At 39.8% G+C, this 20,298-nt stretch overlaps 1 protein-coding gene across 1 annotated transcript in view; it reads right to left on the bottom strand.

The window, feature by feature from the left end:
* Positions 1 to 20,298, bottom strand: part of FNDC3B (fibronectin type III domain containing 3B) — a 208,998-nt gene that overhangs the window by 153,062 nt on the left and 35,638 nt on the right. The window contains exons 2-3 of the mRNA XM_074912198.1: positions 16,038 to 16,176; positions 6,543 to 6,618 (exon numbers count right to left, since the gene is read on the bottom strand). Of these exons, the coding sequence (XP_074768299.1) occupies positions 6,543 to 6,618; positions 16,038 to 16,148 (187 nt within the window). The 5' untranslated portion in view covers positions 16,149 to 16,176. The remainder of the gene's footprint in view (positions 1 to 6,542; positions 6,619 to 16,037; positions 16,177 to 20,298) is intronic.

The following is a 20,298-nucleotide window of genomic DNA, read 5'->3' on the forward strand; positions in this document are numbered from 1 at the left end:
CAGGAGCCCTTTCCGTGTCCCAGGAGCGTGCCTGACCTCATGCAGACACACAACTGGTGTCAGACAGAAGACAGACATGCTAAAGAAGACGTTGGCTCTTCCCACTTTTGCAGAATTTTATGTTCTGATCACTGCAGTACTTTGCAGCATATTTTGAAAACAGTCATAAATTCATTTCTTATAACTTAACTCAGGGCCATATTCTGAGAATTCATCAGATAATTATAGAAAGCAAACAGATCCTATGCACTGCTGCACCAGCCTGGCCCCCTGGCAGCCCCCGGCTCTCACCAGTCTACAGGCAGTGGCTGCTCTCAAGTGCCTAAATCACCTTCCCCCCTCAGATTTCACGAGCTGCCCTTTGATTGAAGTGTATTTCCAGTCTTCTGGAAACCTCTACAAAGCAGCATGATTTCAGGTGCTGCTATTACTTCATCTCAGACTGAAAACAAGCCAGGTGCACTGAGGAGCAGCCCATCATCTGCCTCTGCACCTACACAGTGATGGAGGGGATGCTCTCAGCAGCGGATGCAACAGGAAAGCTTGCAGCGTTGTAAAGCCAGGCAGCTACCTGAACCTGTATGGTTTTATTCCACTTCCTTAGGCTTCTTCCTTCTCCAGTCTCTGACCTGACATCCACCAGTTCTCTCGTGTGTGCCCTTCACCACTTCCATCTCAATTCCTCTGTCCCCACCCACACGCCACAGTTACCACTCATATGCTTACACGATGTCCCATCTATTTTCAACTCTTTCCTTCCCTCCAAGAAACTGACTCACTTCCTCATTTCCAATCTCATACTAAAGGAAAAAAAAAAAAATTTTTTTTTGCTTTGCTTAGACTAAGACCAAACAGCCTTATTTCACTGACACACACAATCACCCTATATAAATCTACAGTTATTTAGCTTTTAATATTATCCATTCCTTCACATTACCACACCAAACCACACCCACCCACCAAATTAAGGGAATAATAATTCCAGGAAATCTTTCATTTGAGAAACCACTGCTAGATTTTTAGCATACTTCTGGCCTTTCTCTTGAGTTACTCACTTCTAGAGCTACAGAAAAAGCAGCACTAAAATTTAATTCTTGCATTCTTTGTTTTACAAGATAAGAACAAGCAAGAGCCCTGTAGCACTTCAAGTTCAGTGTCAATGGCAAAAAACTTGCAAACATCACTTGAAACAAATATTAGTATTAGTAAAACTGTGTATGTTTATCATGTTTTTATCATTTCAAAATGTAACCACCCAAAGGCAATTTAGGTCCTTGTCTACTACACAGATATTCATACTTAAATATAGCTACAAATCCTCCTTTCCATTGCACATCTCTATCTTGTCCTTGAAAACATCAAAAAAGCCCATTTAATCAGAGCCTTGTTCACCTGTGCCATTCTAGAATGAAAGCATAATTTCTTGTCATTAGTATATTTGTCTTCTTTGTACATAAATTCTGTGCTTCACTATTCCAAACCTAGTGCTGTGATACTGAACAAAGAATTTTCAAGAGGGTCTTTTCAACAGCATAGGCTAGACAGAATACACCAGGAATTTTGATTTTTATTATTTATTTTCAACACGTGGGTCACAAGCAAGTTTGAGTGGCACCAGAATAATAATTTTGTCCATATTATTAGTACCATAGCGTGCATGAACGCTTTGGCATTATTGCCTTCCAGTATGAAAAAGGACTGCAAGATTCTTGGGTACAGCTCCACTGCCCCAAACTATGCACAAACTGTTGGACTTTCAAATAATTTAGTATATGGCATGATTCTCATGCAGCAATAGAAGTTCCTATCAAAGATCTTAAGATATTGGCTAAAAACATCACCCTTCAATCAGTCCCTAGAGAAGGACAAATTTCCTGAACATGTCAGATTCACCCAGATTCTATTTACTCTAAAATTCAGAAAGCAGAATAAGTTTTTTTTCCAAATACAGGGTGGGCGTTTCAGTTCCATTCTGCAGCTGATCAGATCCACATTCTCCCTCTCTTCCATATTTCATTTATAGTGTGGTTACCCCAAAGCACCAGCTAGAAGGAATCATTCATATAAGGGGAATACAAAGTCAGAGCGAGCAAAGAAATGAGTGAGGATATGCCTTGCCCTTGTCTTTTCCTTGCAGAGCTAGCAACAGTCCACTCAGTTTGATGAAAAATTAAGTGGAAAAATGCAGAAAGGAAATGAAGTATTTAAAGTATTGACGTATTTATGAAGTATTTATTATCTGTCAAAACTATATAAAAAGAGCAGCTTTTAAAATACTGATGATACAGCACATATACACATTTCATCACTCAAAAACACTGAATTAAGATTCTAAATCAGAGATCTTTTAACCACCCACAGAGGTACAGTTTTGCAGTTAAAGCCCAAAACTTAGCCCAGGTGGGTGGCAGCAGAGGACGACCAGGGCTTTCCTCCCTGTTCCCCAGGGATACTGTGATTTTCAGAGGAAGTATACTAATACTTTGTCATTAAAAGGAACAAAGACTGGTCATCCAATAGCACACAAATATTAAGGATGTGCTTTGTGTTCGCACTTTATAACACAGGCCAGGTGGCCAGTCTCAGTGTTGAGCAAGTGCTCAAGGGTTTAGCAGTCGGGGCAGGCAGGAGAGCAAGGCCCCTGCCTGCACAGGCAGCATCAGGTCCCACCTGATCCAACTCCTAATAACCATTAAAAAAAGAGATTCTTCTCAATTAATCCCCAGCATCTCCTTTCTTTATTCCTTTATTTGGTTGCTGTTATAAAGGCTACAAAAGTCACATGCCACTGCATCTCTTTTATTAGGTGGGATGGAGAAGGCAAACCCTTAGAAAGTCAGCCAGTATCACAGGTTCTGTTGCGAGCACCTGGAACCACTCAGATGCCTCCTTAAATAAGCCAACACATGGACTGTGCCATACAGACCCTGTCCTCAAGGGCCGCATTTCTCCAACAGCCCAGATTTATCCATCCCTCTAAATCTGTCCTCTCAAGGAAACCACAGACCCTCTCTTCATGCCCACTGACCAGATAAACTTCTCCCAGCCTCTGTAGTTACCATGTGCTGCTTAATCCAGCCCCCCACCGTGATCCATGGGGCTTGTAAATCAATGTCTTAAACTAGTCACCTCTGGCTACAGGCAAATAGAAAACAGGAATGAAGACAGCACGTGCTGTAACACACTGCTCATCCAATCAAAACCACACATTTATTCCAGTTTTATAGTATTTTAGGAGGGTAGTATCTCAGTTTGGGGTTGGGGTGGTTTTATTTTTTATGTTTTCACTGATTATATTACTGTTGAAACCTTAAGGAATTGAAAGAAATGTTTGGGGTTTTGATCTTTCTACTATTCCAGAACATGTGAGACCTTCGAATGTGTTTCTATTCTTTTTGTTTTTAAACAGAGATTATTCAACTAGTGGCTAATTACACTTCAGGGTGTTTAAAACAGAGGACGTTCCACAAAGGTTTTCCTCAAACAAGTGTCTGTCTTCCAACCTTGAGAAGACAAATGAAGATTCAGTAAATCTTCTTTTTCTCTGCTATTTTCATGTCAGTCCTCTAATACACATTATCCCCATCCATGCCCAGATATGCCATAACCATGAATCCAAAGGGTGTCCTGGATAACAAAAGCAGTGGTTCACAGGACATCCAAAACAGGCTTCAGGAACACAAACTAAAGATTTCAAACATCTCAAAAAGGCAAATACTAAAAAAAAAATGCTTTCACAAAGATAAAACAATACAAAAATAAAAAACAATCACTCTACATAAACAAAGTTAGCTGCCTCTGCAAAACCAATACATGACAAAAGAAAAAACAGCTTTCCTATACCCTGAAGAATTTAGTGTAACCAAGGCATGACATCAAGTTTTTAGTAAGTGTTCACTTCCTGAACTCAGAAGAATCACACAGTTTATTATAAAGTAGTCCTTCATACTATGCGAATACAAAACAATCCTATTTACAAGCACATCTTACGTCGTAACACTGAGTAACACTGAATACGTGGCAGTAAGGAAAGTGAGCATCGTCCGTTCAGCTACCAGCTCACAGCTTACACACTGCCTAAAACGAGGCTTTCATGCTGCCTTAACTTTGTGCTAAAATTATTCCATAGCTTGGTAATCACAGTGCAATGTGGGAGCAAAGGAAAATGCATTATTATTGTCTGAGTGATGCCCCACATATAGGGAATATGTTAACCTTTAAACATACAGAATACTCTTAACACAGAAAAAAAAACCAAAACAACAAAACACATTGTAAGTTTTGTGGAGCAAGGGGGTATGTAATTTCCAAAACCGCTGCACACAAAATAAGCCTGTCTTTTACAGTAACCTCAGAGCACAGGAAAAACAGAACTGTCACGAAACCTAATCTATTTGCTGGCTAATTACAGTTTCTTCCACAATAGATCACGATTAACTTAAATTCCACAGTTGCACTGTAAACACAGCTTTACCAAAAGAAGAAAAAAAAAAAAAGCAACAACAATACAGTCAGGTGCTCCTCCATGTTTAAAGCATGTACTTACTTCATCAATATAAATATTTCACAATGAAGTAGGAGCTGATGCTTTTGCATGAAAAGAATATCAGAATTTTCATACCAAACTTAAGAGTGTATGCAAACACACACGTGTGCTTTGGCAATCAATACTGTAGCTCTACCAAAAAAAGGAGACAATCATACTATAAATTCTAAATTAATTTTATGAAAGACTGCTGATGAGTACCAAACAAGTCCCACTGGCACAAACATGTTAAATTACAGGGAATACAGAAGCAGGAGGTTTCAAGTTGCACTCATTTAAATACACTGTCTGAACAACAGTTTGAGCATGAAAAAAATAAATAAGTGGTGTCATAATTATATTTGTAATGGAAATTTTTTATGTACTAACCGATATAAAGCATTCATTTCAAATAAAAGGAGTAGCCAGTTTTATTCCTCTGTTAATTGCCACGTGAACCAATTTCTTACCACACAGCATGTTGGCTATAAATCTTAACAAGCAGTTTTAAATTGCTGCTATTATTGCTCATCAAGACCGAATAATCCTGGATGGCGTTCAGGGAAGCTTCTGTAACGTCTAATCTCAAGCAACTATTAATTTGTCATTTCCATAAGGATGAAATTTCAAGCAAGAACCACCAAGTCCTCCGCTGTTTAAATGGGGAGGGGGGCACAGGAAAGATGCAGAGAGACTGCAAGATGGGAAATTTCAAATAGACATAAAGGACAAACTCTTCCCCATGGGAGCGGTGCAGCACGGGAGCCGTTTCCCCAAGAGCAACCTCCATCCTCAGAGCTTCACAACTCAGGAGGTGGCAGATAACCCCATCCACCTCTGACACTACCCCTGCTTTCAGCAGAAGGTTGGGTAAGGTGACTTCCAGGGGTCCCTTCTAACCCAAAATTTAATAAAAAGCATAGTTATCCTTGAGCAGTATGATGTTATTATTCGATGAAGTTTAAGAAATAGTCTTTGATTAGATTTTAAATTCACAGTCAAAATACAGGGGCAATTCACTAGCTAAACAATTATTATTAAACTGACTTTATTTCCCCTATTATTATTACTTTTTTAGGAAAGGTTTTTGAATTAATAGCCCACTGAGATTGCTGCTTAATGGTGTAAGATCTGGAAAGGATGGGGGAGGCAACACCACCTACCTCCCTTCTCAAAAAAATACAGTAATGGCATAAGCTCAAAAAATATCACTTAAAACAGTATTAGCAGTACAGCTACACAAAGCCTACTGCCTTTAAAATTTTATTTAACCTTCCTGCATTTATTGTAGAAGCGTTATACCTAGGGAAATATCTGATTCACTTCAAAGCTGTATTTGCCACCAGCTAGAAAACCTCTTCACCGTACTTCATATACAACCTGAAAGGCCTTTTGTTGCTTCTCCCTTCAGAGATGTCAAAAAGATTTTGTGGGGGCTCTCTCTTCTAAAAAAGACAAGCACTATTTATCATATTTGTACAATTTTACCGAGAGGTAAAACAGCAGTCAAAAGACTGCTTACATGCTTTTATTCAATACTACATAATTAACTGGCTGTGCTTCTAAAGAGCCAATTTAAAAATCGGCTCAAACACAATCTGACTTCTCCAAGCACTCTGTAAAGTCTGTACTTCCCTACTCGTTTTCTATTCCTCCCAATGCCTGAATGAAAACAAAATAGTTTTTCCATGGATATCCACTTAATTTGTTACTAGTTTTTAATCTAATTTGGGATCTCTGACTTGTATTTACTATTTGGTTATAAGGAAATATGCATATTAAAAAATGCTGATAAATGACTGAACAGAGAGAAAAGTCTCCTGGACTTGCAAGAAATTCATGACTCATTTCAAGATACTGAAGTACTGTAACACATACAGCAGTCATGTCTGCAACTTCTCACTCTAAAGTGCTTCACTATATTTTCAGAACTGCGTATCACGTTTTTGTGGAGATGAGAGAACAAGTATTCCATCAAGCAAGCAATGCTCGTCCACACATTTGTCTATCCTCTTACCTTGGATGCATTGCAGGGTTCCATCCTCAGCCCTTATTGTAAAGGTTTCACCTGGATTAACTTGAACCAGAAAGACCTGCCAAAAGAGGAAAAAAAACGTATTTGTTTCACCATGATCCTCAAAAATTAAACCTCCAACCCAACAATGGTATTATCTGTACTTTGGAAGAAGTATGGGGGGCAGGGAGGGAACAGACTGGTATCTTTGGGTAGCAGCAGGATCCAAGAGCCAGTAGAGACGTAAAGCCTACATATTCAGCTAAATTTTATGAGCTGAAATAAAGATGTAACTCAGTGGTGTGCAGATGAGAACTACAGCTTTGGGCTCCACCACACAACTCTTGACAGTGTGTTTAACTTAGACAAATGCTGAAGATATATGTCCATATCTATCAGACTACTGGCACACGAAAGCAGAGAACACATAATAAAACTCCACCATAGAACACCAAGCCATACCAGGATTTCAAGTTCACAGGAATAAAAGGTTTTGGCACTGTAAGGGGAGTTGATCCATCACATTTTTTAAAATTTATCTTTCAGTCCTACGCATAGCAGATCTCAGTTAAGCAAAATCCACAGACACACACACAGTTCAATAGTTGCACACAAAACAAGTAAAAAACTATTTATTTAGTAACAAATTCAAGATTTATTTTTTTTTAAATCAAAATAGCACCCCAGACTCCCATTGCTCAATTCTGCAGATGATGGGAATCCTATGAAGACCAGGAAGCACCAAAACACACATCCCAGTTCAGTGTATGTTGTACTCATCTTTATTAATTTTCAGGTGTCTAAAATCATGGTTTTAAAACTTATAATTTAGATTTATTTCTTTAATGGAGAGTTTCACTGTCAACCAGTGATCCCATGCTCTTGCTGCTTGTTAAACTTTTATTCAAATAATTTAAACACACTTCTGTTCACTTTGCATTGTTAGAAGTTCAGTCAAAATCTGGATTAATCTTGGTAGAAATTGAAAATTTAGTTTGATATCTTTTTGTGAAAACTCTCTAAATTTAGGTCTGGTCTTTATATTCTGGGACACCTGCATGCAGAATTTAATCATTCAATCTGGAAAGACAGAATTAATGTAGTCTTTCTGAATTTCTTAAGCTTAATGCCTAAAATAATTATTACGTAGATGACCTTTTGAATTACAGTAATCCTACAGAAACCCATTATTCCAGCAACATTTTTAATGCACAAGCTGAAAATCAGGGGAAAAAATGACATATGAAAGCCGTTATTTTGTCTGCAACAATAATTTCTTGGGGAGTACAGATCAGGGTGGATCTGATCCAGCATACAGAGCACAATAAATGGTTCAGAAAAGATAGAAGGCACAAAGCCATTCCATCCCTAATCTCCAAACAATCAACATTTAAGTGACAGCATTTAAATGCTCTTTTGCTATGAATAGGCGTGGATTACCCACAACAGGGTATGGGCATCAGGTCAAAAGAAGGCAGAGCAAAGCAGTGTCATTCAGGTTTAAAAAATAAATAAATAAATAAATAAATAAATAAAACCACACCAAACCAGAAGCCTGAATACAAAGCAGCAAGGAATCATAAAAATATTTCATAAACTCATTTGCATTATATGTCTAAACCAACAGCTCTAAAGCTGGTTATTTATTAACAAGCTTGATTAATGTAAACCAGATGCTCCAGCACACCATCACACCTTGGAAGAAATTGGTCCAACTCCTCAAAATCCATACCCTAAACCAGACTGATGTCTTCTACAGGAAAAGCTCGATCTTTTCTCTACAGCAGGGAGTTAAACTTAACGGCAGATGTAAGACTGTGAGAGAGGGATTCCTCTTACTACAGGAGGCACGTGTCTTCCCCCAGAGTTAGTTATCAGAAGGGTATGATTTACAAATTCTTTTTCCAGGAGTCACTGCAAAGGTCAGTCTCCAGCCCACGTGTCTGCCTTAGCACGCCTGCAGTTGTGCTTTGAAAATAATTCCTCGGATTACCACATTAAAAGACCCATTTTCAAGATTATATCCCCAATAATAGCTGTTTATGATGGTCAGAATAAAGCACAGTTATCCTTGCCTAATTACACAGGTTTTTAACACAAAAATTGTTCCATCAGCAGATTTGTTTCTCAAAAGGGCAGCGGCCACCATGATTTCACCCCCATACTGCGAGCCTGTGGGGAGAGCTTGGGATTTAGTAGCTTCTATTCAAATGTTTTATGTATGGAAATAATTCCTTATTGACAGTTCCCAGGGTACAACAGCTCAAAGATTTCATATTTATTAAAAAAACCCCCAAACAAAATCGAATACCTCAGCACTTGTTACTGCCACAAAACATGGGATTAAGTTGGTCAGAAAGCAACAATCCCCATTGCGTGCTGCAGGATAACAAAAATCAATTCTGGCTTGCCTGTCTGGGGTAGGGACTATACTATTTTGCCCAAATTTAAACTACAGCTCAGTAAAGACAGAAGTCCACAAAATATTTTCACCTGGAATTTTGGTTTGAGGTTAAATATCAAATACATTGAAAGGATAGCAGTTTTCAACCATTAGCTGTGCAATTAAGCCACAGGCCTTTTCAAAATTATATTGCTGCTACAGGAAAGTGCCTTATTCTCTCAATCAATGATTTGCAGCAAGTTTCACCATGGTTTTCACCTAAAATCCAGTAATATTAATCCTGGTTTCCCAGGCTCTTAGGTAAATTGTTCAGCTTCAGTGTTCACAAAATTGTATTTGTGAAATGTGAACGATTTGTACCATCTCATCTCCTAACAATTTACAAGGCTGAAAGCCATAAGCAATCTGGTTTTATTGATATTTGAACATTTAAATACATATATAAGCACAAAGCTGTTCAAAGGAGGTCAGTAAGCTTGACTTCTATTAAACCAAGTAGGTCTCTTGCACCAAATTATGGCAGACCTGCAGATCCGCATTTTCAGAGTGGTATTTTTCTGTGTCACAGAAGAGACACCAACATTTGTGAAATTCATTCACTTCAGCAAAATTTAAGAAAAATCAAGAGCCAAGGAGCAAGCTAAGGCCCTGTGCCTCCAAAGCTTGCTTTGTAGCTGGAAAGGTTGTCTCCCCAGCCATTTCCAGCTACGCAGGGTTTCTCAGAACAGTGAAGAAATCAACCTCCAGCCTCAGTGGTACAGAAAAGCACATGCTAAACCAGTAACCATCAGTGCAAATAACGGACTTAAAAGTTATACTGTAGGCAAGAACTGCATAGGAATAAAGTACTGTAGCTGTCATTTCCTAAAATGTAAAAAGAAAAATGTAATCATTAAGTTCTGAAGATATTAAAAGACATTCTTCTGCACCAATGCTCAAATTAGCCACCTTTGGAGCAAAAGAAAACACTTAATGGGCTGTTGCTGGGGGAAGGCAGCTGTATCAAGAACAACTGACGTGTGACTGATGTGGGTCAACACTGGAGCAAGGGCTGGATGCAAAGGGAGGATGGTCAGCACACGAGCACATGTACCTGAGGTGGCCTCAGACCCAGATCAGGATGCTCCTCGGGCAAGACCCTCTGCTTGCCCCCCACCCTGCAGGCAGACCCCTTCCAGCAGGCTGCATGCCGGCCCCAGCCTCTCCTCTCTGCCCAAAGCTGGGGTACCAGGGTTTGCCCCCGTAATCCACCCCACCACCCAAACCCCTCTGCCCTCCCCCCATGCCACCCATAACCCCCCGAGAGCTTACAGTTGCAAAGCACCAACTAACAAGCCACAAAGTGGAAGACAAACCACTGAAGCCAGCGCACATAGTGGAAGACAAACCACTGAAGCCAGCGCACATCAAGTATCAGACACTGGGCATCTTCCAGTCAATGCCCTAAATTTATCCAAGTTGCTTGGGACAACTCGTACCGAGGCACACTGTGACTTCTTTTGTTTATACACACTAAGTATGTCAAACTAATTCAAAGATTTATTTTTCCCCATGTCCTCCTAAAACAACAAAACTGTATTCTGCAGCCTGGAACGCAGCTTTTCTGTTTCCTTTCCACACAAGGGATCTTCATGAGAACGCCTTGTTTTTGAAGCTTTTAATTAAAAATCTGAGGAAAGCAATAAAAAAAGTCTAAAGAGAACGCTGTTATTTTAATGAAAACAAACACAGATGATCTTTAATTGCCCTATGTCTCTTCCAATATTCATCATCCTGAGTATGCAGGTTTATGAGATGGCAACAAGAGGAGAGAGAGCTTGAAAAGTCACTTTGAGCCCGCGCTGCTGCCCGGCAGCATCACAAGGGTGGGGTCTGACATCCGAGGACACTTCAGCCCACTTTCAGTCCCCCAACCTCCTCACTACCCAAAAGCTGGAGCTTGTGACAGCTGCGAGTAGGGTGTCAGCAGCACAGTCCCAAAGGCTTTTTCTTTTCCCGAAGAAGTACTCGGATGTTTGCTTTAGCAGTTTAATCCACTCGGTGTTCAAGCCCAGCCCTTACCTGCTGCAACCTCAGAGAAAGCTTGCTATCTCTATAACGCACATTTTTTTGCATTTATTTTGCATTGAAGAATGTTACTATGTTTTATTTAAAGTCATGTTTGTTAAGACTGATTAATGTTACTAAGTTGCATAGTTACTATAAATATTTATCATTGCACACACACCCAATTGGGCAACAATTGCTCTATGTCCAGACTGAAGTTTTCTTGACAAGCCAAATGCACATCACTCATCCCACTGGTTCCTACTATCCAACTCTCACGCCTACTGGGACCAGGGGAAGAGACTAACCAACCTGCCAGCAAAGTCTAACACAGGCTTAAAGCTCAGGTTCAGGAATATAAAACGATATACATTGTGGATGAACAGTCTCACACAAAGACAGAAAACACTACCTGATAAGGACCAAAGCCACATGCTATTACCTATTTTGTATAGTATTGCTTTACTTATACAAGTGTTTTTCAAGCACACACAAGAAAATTCACATCCAAAGTAGGCCATCATCTCCTAACTATTTTGCTGCAGATCACCTGCAAGCACAGGTGCAGCAGCAAGTAGAAAGACACTCACTTGCATCCATGTGATGCAACACAATCCAATGCTTGCTTTAAAATATTCCCACTTTATGAGAACCTTTTCCTCGCTAAGGTCAAACAGCCACTTGCACTGCTTTGGCTTATTAAAACTCTGCCTTAAGCGTTTTCCAGTGTGGCAAATTTTCCCTTCCCCATTTAGATATATCATGCTTCATACAGCTGGGGGGCACGGCACCATAGGCACCATCTGGGATCCAGCCACAGGTTCCCCACAAATGCTTTAAATTATTAAAATCTACCACATTTACAATTTCTACAGTGTATAACTTCTGGAATATATTGCAGCACTGGAAAAAAAAAAAAACAACCAACAAACAACAAACCAAAGCAAAAACCCACCAAACCCCCAAAACCCAGAATAATCATTTGGGTCCCCATTCTCTATTCCACTTCAAAAGACTGTGCCCCAGACCTGGATGAATTTCCAGCTCTGTCCCACAGGAAGGACCAAAGAGTTCACATCTTTCTATGTGCAATATTCTTCTCAGGAATGGATTCCCCTTCAGCCACACAGAAGAAGGTAGGGCAAATACTTTCAACCTCCCTTCAGTCAGAAAAAGCGGGGAACACGTTACATCTTAAGCAATAAAACAGTGACTTAAAAATTAATATTTGATCATAGTTTTCTGGGCTTAACTACCCTTTTTTCCATAGGACAGAAAATAGAGACTTGAAGCAATTCAGTCAGTTTATGATCAGTGCTATTGATAGCAAAGCCCACAAGTGACAGATCCTGAACTCCCTAATTTATCACAAGTTAAATACTCTCCAAACACACAGTAAAAAAATAAAAAATTAAACCAGTATAGCAGCATAACAAATTGCTCTGATAGGTAAGAAAATTAAGATTCATGAAGTTTTACCAAATTCTGTTTTTCATTGTATTCACAAAGAAATTTATTTGTGAGAACAGTCTCAGAATTTGCTCACCAACATCATTTGGTTGAAATTCCTTCAGAAAACTTCATTCTAGAGACTCCCTAGATAGCAAACACTGCCCATGAGTTAACTTTGCTAATGCTACTTGGCTGCCATCTGTTCTAATCTAAATGCCTAAGACAACTGAATCTGCTGTAAAAGTCAGTATATTTAGAGAGAAGGAAATTCATCATCCTTCATCCAATAGACATTTTTCATGGACTGATGCTTCTCAACTCGGGTATTTTATATGTGTATCAGTTCTAAATATTTTTCTTCTTGAAACAAGCCTCCCTTGTGCAAGTATTCCCCCTCTCCCTAAAAGGACATTTCTGCAAGTATATATAAAAAATTCCAAGAAACTATGAAGAAGTAACTCTAAATTTTGGCAGAAAGTTCATTCATTCAACTCAGCTGCTGTTCAGGTACAGTATAAAACCCAGCTAAATGCTTTCAAGCTCTTGCAAGGTACACAGACTTCTTGTGCTACAGGAAGGCACCAAATCTTGTTCCTCATTCAAACGTACTCATCCCTTATTCGAAGTGTGTGACCCTAAAAAAAAAGAACAAGCACACACAGCACTATATAAAGTGCCTGGGCTTTAGCCAAATAGTGAAAAAACAAGGTTTGGTAAACACACCTTTACAAAGAGCAGGCAAGCAGAAAACTTGCTACACCATTGCAGGTGCAGTAAGCAAACCAAGCCGAAATAAACTTCTCCAACTAAATCACCCAGCATTCTGTACAGACATGCTATGGCACAGCTAGCTGCCCTCCACTTCATACTCCAAGCTTTTTAGAGCTTACAGTGGAGTATCTACAGGAAACCATTGAAATTCTTGGACCAAAAGGTTAATTATCGCTCCCTGAATCCCCACAGGAGTTACAAGTGGATTAGAAGCAGAAACAGAGTAAGCAGCAGCTCTGGAAGGGATATGAAAGCATTAAATATAGTCAGCGGTAGTGGAAACTAAGTGTGGGAAACTTAAAAAAAAAAAAAGCCAGTGCTAGAAATGCCATTTTGGGAAGTCTAGAGAAGAGGGATTACTGTCAAGCAAGCAGAGACATTCCCAGTTCTGCTCTGTACAGCTCTGCAGCACTTATCCCCAGGAAGATAAAACAACTGAATGTTCCTATGTAATTGTTTTACAATATAGGACTGTTTACAGGCAGAATTGCCTTTTGCATGGCTCTCCATCTGGCTGCTGGTAAAGCTCAGGTGTTTTACCAGCTCCACTCTGCTCTTTTCTACATATGTAAGAATGGTCTTCTGAGAAAAGCCTTTTCTCTGAAGCTCAGTGTTTTCAGGTACAGCTTATAGCACAGCTCTACCATGCTGGCATGGCTGAGGCTTCACTTATCCAGCAACATGTAAAGGGGAGCAACAGCAAGTGCACCCAGAGCATCTCCTCAGGAGCAAGTACCATCAGCTTCGAAGCACAAGGCACTGCTCTGCATGCCAGACACAGTGGTCTGGAAAACTCCACACACCTCGCCTCCCACCAGCTCAGCTATGATGCTTTCTTACCACCAGCTTCTGATCGAGCCTGTAATTACACTCTGGAAAAGCCAATGTCCTTATCAAATCAGCTATTTATGGAGTAATATAAACCATCTTTCTTAAGGAAGTAATTCTTACATGAATCTAATCTGAAGGCTGTTCCTGCCTTACTAGTAACTAGGATAAATCTCCTTCAACAAACACGTAACATTTGCTTCTACATTACATAACAAATCACATTAAGAACAATTAACACAGTCAATTTGCTGCTAGTACATGCAAAGATCAAACAAAGCATTTATTCCAATTTCATTCCATTTTAGAACTGTACTTTTAAAAAGTGAAGACACAAACTAAAGCTAGTATGAAAATGATAAAGCATAAAGGCAGCTAAGCTTTGCAACATATTAAAGCTGATTCAGACCAAAGGCCAAAATAGGTCTCACAGAAAACTAGTATTCCGACTACAAGTACTTATAGAGGTAAGGTGATAAGGTCTATGAGCATCGTCCAAGAAACATTTATGCAGAAAAGGAACCAGGCCCAGAACTATTCTGCTGACTCATATTTGCATCACACAGCAAAAGCAAGAAGTAATGCACTTCCAGTACATCAGCAATTCATTTTACTCCAAAACATTAGATGGGAAGCCAGTTTAAAGGCAATGGAGTCATCTGCCAAGCAAGGCTGCCTGAACAGCACTGATGGGGAAATTCTAAGATTGGACTTCGAGCCCTATCTCAAAAAAGGGCTCAGAAGACTTCATTTATTCTTTCTATAATACAGAAGGACCCACAGGACAGTCTAACCTGATAAATGGTTTCCAGCAAGGAGGAAAGGATATTTTTAAAGAACAATTATCCTAACCAGTAACAATAAGATTGTTCCTTCACTTAAGCATATTGGACTTGGTAAATAAAGCCATTAAAAGCTTTCCTCTCTATTTTTTCAAGTTGAAGCATGATGTGCAGAAACGACTTAAAAAAATAATAAAAATCACAGCAATGAAAATCTGTATCATAATGAGAACCCAGATAAGCTAACAGACTTAGAAGCTTACAAGAAAAGCAGAAATTATTCTTCCTTTCAAGGTTCGTGTAGCTCAAAACACAGCCTAGAAGGAGGAACAAATGATCAAAGGAATGAGAAGTAACAGAATGACATTTTATATTGATTCATGAAGGACAGCTTATTTCTACCTTGGTTAAAATACTTTGCTGAAATGTCTCATATCAGAAGGAATCCAAATTGAGTAACAGAAAAATTGCTAGGGTAGATGTTCTACAAAGAGAAAGATTAACCCAAGATGACAGGTTTGGTAACCTACCAACTAGCAGCTTGAACCTCCAAGCTGTATCGTGACATGAAGACATTGTTATGCTCCTATAATCATTATATCTACTTTTGATCAAGCTCATTAGAGAACATCTCCCAGAAAAATATGAAAGCAGCTATAAGTTGAAAGTAACTACTTGTCTTCCTTCAAAAGCCTGTTCACAATTCATTTCTGCTTCTTATAATGAAGTGCAGGGTAATACATAGGACTCCTGAGACCAGTACATTCAGGTAAGCAAAGAATAGCAGACATCACAGGACTCATCTTCAATTCTTCATTTCTTTCCTTCTTTCCCTTTTTAAAAATCTCAGCATTTTTGTTTTAAATTCTTAAAATCTCATCACAGATACATGCAAGATGTCTGGACAACAGCTAGCACAAGTAAATCATGAGATTAACTTTCCGCAAAGCCCTCAAATATGTAGCATTTATAGCCATTACTTCAATCCCATTATTTTAACTTCAATGAACACATATGCAAACAATCACATTAAATTTAATGGAATACTTAAAGCATTGCTTTTAATGTCTTTCCAGGGTACGCACAGATTTCTACCTTCCAGAAAATACTCTGCCCTCTCTAGTGCTAGGGAAACCACCTTACCCATCTTAAAAATCCCTTGGTGGCCCAGCAATAGTTCATCTAAACCAGCCATTTTCTGCAAAGCTCACTGACCTGCTGTGATCCATCGCCATTCACGATGTGAGGCATCATGGCTACCTCCCCATTCAGCAACGGTGGCAGCTCCAGCGGAATTTGGTCGGTCATCATCATTGTGACGTACATTCATGGAGAATTTTCCTCAACGGACTTCCTGCAAGAGAGGCATCAGTTAATGACCCTGAAAAACCCACGTTGACTTTAGAAGATCACCAGCATCGGAGTAGATTTTGCCACTGAGGTAGCAACCCAAGCAGGACACCTGCTTTTGTAACACGATGTACACAGGAACTTGAGGCACTGAACAGAGGTCTTAACTGTTAGATCAAGAGCATGGAAGGTCAACTTCCCATGCAAGGCTTCCAAAAACCAAGTAGTTATATTTCCACTCTTTCCCACGATTATAATCCCCAGCCCTTATTGCACAGCTGAAATAGGCAAGTTCCAAGACACTCTGAGGGAGATTTGTTCTGTTCCTAAAAACCAGCATCCTGCTTTCTACCGCAGTTCTTGGAACTACATCATCTGTGTGGTTAAGATGTTACATCCGTTTCACTCGATAACCACAGTTAAAAGCCAAACACCCTTATTTTCTTTCTAGGGCCCTGTAAACAGCACAAACTACCCACTTAATCATGATTCAAAGGGTTAAGGCTTCTGCTGGAGTGGGAGGGACAGCACATCTCCACCTCTGAACACCTTGCCTTACAGAGGACAACAGAAGATCTCACTTAAGGATCTGTGAAGAATCACACATCACTTCCAGCACGCCCTCCCCCTTCACAGTTAATTGATGTGATATGTAGGCATCACTAAAACCACAAGGAAATTGTTTTGTGAAAACAAGTCTTAATTCAGCATTAAGGGTACCATCATACTGTTTTATGGAGCAATAATCCAGTTCTTCAGTGAATAAGATGGATGATCTAATCACATAGCTTATCTAGACTTCTGCACAAGAACTCCTAAGCAAAGCAACCTTACAGGTCCAGTGCTGATCAGCCAGCATCCTCAGTACCTCTCATGCCAGCGAATCCCAGAGTCCTCCTGAATAGAATTTTCATACACATCACAAACTCAAGTTAGAAAAAATGCTGTGACTTAGGTGGCTGTTAACAGCCAGTAATCAGCTGGCACAAGTCCACCAGAGTATAGAGGAGGGGAATTTTTGGCAAAGAGCAAAAGGGAAATCCCCGCTCGCAAGGAAAGTGTTGTGGGATCTAGTATTTACATGGAGCACTTGACTACAGAGCCATAAACCAGGAGTTTAAGTCACCTCCTCCGGAAGGGACAAAGCACTAAGCCAGCCTCACCAGGGTTGAAGCATGTGGTTCCACTGCTGTAAACCTAACACTCCCATGCCATGCCTGCTCTGCCCCTAGATGCTGCTAGGCTTTACATTTAGATTATTTAATTTTTAATCTTAACAACTAAACCAATAGTTTAGTTGAAATATACTCTCGTCATTTACATCAACCTCTTCCAGAGCTCATCATAATCCCATCACCTGCAGAGCAACTTGATGATCAGAAAGATCAGCCTGACCAGGAGCTGGTTCTCCAGCTGATAAGGACCACTTGTGTCATTTAAAAGGGGTAGCAGTGCCCACACTGACTAAATCACACCTACCCTTTCATTCTTATCACACAGGCCCCTTTCACATCTAAGTAGTACCGGAAGACTAAAAGTGTATTTGTTTTTCAGCAGGCATGCAAACTTAACCCTGCTACCTCCAGATGTATATCTCAAGATCAGCATTTTAATTTAACTCAGTACCAAATTTAGCACGACTCTCAGATCCTTCTGATGTTCTTAACCACGTGAAAACACTTTTCTAATCATCACTGTACTGAGATACGAACAAAGGCAATCTATGTTCATCCAACTTTAAATGAAATCCTTCCTTTTATCTGAGACTCAATTACAGGACATAAGTTCTCAGACAGCTTGAGACACAGTAGTCAGGAAGATGGTATGTCCTCTGCCGGATTCCAAGTCCCATCTACTGCCTGCATCAACTGCCTTATCCCAGAGTCTGGTAGTGTTTTAGTCCTACTGTCGCCACTACTCCTGATTCCTTGGACACTTGCTAAACACTCCTGTAGCCCACAGGATCAGGATCTCTGATGCAACACGAGTCTATTGGCGAGCAAAGCCTCCCTGGCTTCATCATTCTAAAGCTCAACCCAACCGTTACACGGATTACAGAAATCTGCCCCAACATCCCAGAAGCTTTGCTCAATGCATCTTCCCCCTGAAGTTTTGCAATATTTGGAGCTTCTTCCTAGACCCTTTGCTCCTCATTAGTCCACAATGTCAGGTTTTAGCTTTGAGAAAGACGAAAGTCCACAACCAATATTCATAACTGCTGGGTTTTAGAGGTGGAGGGGAAGTAGTCAGGCAGTGTGATTTCAGCTTTTTGGGGTTTTGTTTGTTTAGAATTATGAGGAAGAAGAGAACATGTGAGGTTTTTGAACCATTTCTTAAATGCTTGGGATTAAGAAAAGGATTGAAAAAGCCTAATACTGAACATCAGCAAAAATATCGGAGTGAGCAGCTGTCAATGGAAAACACATTGATTTAATCAGCAGTTGTATCTTAAACTACATTGGTTATATATGTAGTTATGTATCAATAGTTTCTGTGTGTGTACATATATAAGATTATTTTAAAAGAATGCAATGTTCATGGGAACTATTTTAAACTGATGTAAAACAATACCTCCCTCCCCCAAATAAAGGACATGTTCATCTAGTCCAAATCTGAAAGCCCTAGCTTTAACGGAGTTTAAGCGTCACGCCAATGCTATTTTCTTAAGGAAAAAAAGCCAGACTGTAGCTTGAAGCTACATATTTTCCTAGCAATATTTCCATTCCAGGCACAACAACCAATATGTTGACATTTATTTGCTACATGTCATTATTTAAAGTTTTACAGCTGCATTCCTTTTGCTTTATTAATGGTTTGTCGCTACAGCCATGTCTACACTTGCCTCGCTTTAAAGGGGGGGGGGAAACCCTGCTTCCTTTATTTGTCAGGTCTGGTACAGCCGAGCCAGAGGTAATGCCAGCAACATACCCGCTACAAAGCACAACTAGCCACAGGCATTTTTTTCAGGCAGTATTTCACACAGACAACTCCATGCAGTTAGATGAAACAGGGTAAAGACGTCTACCGTGAGAGTGGCAGACTTCACACCACAGCCAAAACCTTCAGAAATGGGCTTCACACATTTTTTTAGCTTATTTGCTCATCCATCCTACTTAAAACAGATTTATTCATCATGCGTTCACACCTCTCCTAAAACCTAGCATTCCCTCTGCCTCAGGTGATCCTCATATAAGCAAACTTGATTTAAACAAAGAAGGTAAGGTCTGAACACAAGCACTTTCTTTTTCCTGTAAATGCAAGAACATCTCTGGAAGAAAACACCAGACAAGGACTCAAAGAGCCAGGTCACATTTCAGGATATGGGAACTCTTCCTTAGCTAAAATATGAACTGCCAAATGCTAACCCACAGCTTTTTTTCAGGTACTAACTCAAATTTGGGGTTTTGTCTAGAAAGCTGACTATATTTAAATATAAAAAAGATATTTCCTGTGCGTCTACATTCCCCAGGTTTGGCTGGGACAGACCACAGCAGCGCCAACATGGAGCGAGAGGCTACATCTCCCTGTCTAGCTACCTCCAGGAATATGGGAAATCACAGCTTCCCATCTTGCTGTAGAGCAGGTAAGAAAAAATAACCATCCAGAGTTGATGTTTCTCTCCCCAAACCAAACTTCCAAACCTTTTGACGTTTGCAAGTTACTCTTACAAACCTCATTTTTAAGTCAGTACTGCAGTCTTCTACTGATCACCGAGATGACTGTTTCCTTCAATTAATTCAATATGTGAATTAGTAATACATAAATTAGTTGCACATGAAACTAGAGAGAAAATTAAAACATACAGAAGAACAAAGTGTAACTATCCAAAAGACAACATCCATGTATGGTGAATAAATATGACCCAACAGGTTACATCAGAGTTCTCCTGAAATTCCAAAAGCAGTGTGAACCACATCAAGATATCCAAGTCCTACTTTTCCTAGAAGGTTTTACCCGTGCTATTGTTCTTGGCTTATAGCCCTGTTATTTTTCTTTTTGTGATTTTTTTTTCCCCCCACCTTCTGTCTTTTACAAAACCAAAGAACCTCTTCCAGCTATGGCAGACAAATTCAGAGATTCTGGCAAAAGCAAGAAGAGTTCTGAATATTCACTCCTGTGACCAGTC

Source organism: Athene noctua, chromosome 8, assembly GCF_965140245.1.
Source record: "Athene noctua chromosome 8, bAthNoc1.hap1.1, whole genome shotgun sequence".
Classification (NCBI taxonomy): domain Eukaryota; kingdom Metazoa; phylum Chordata; class Aves; order Strigiformes; family Strigidae; genus Athene; species Athene noctua.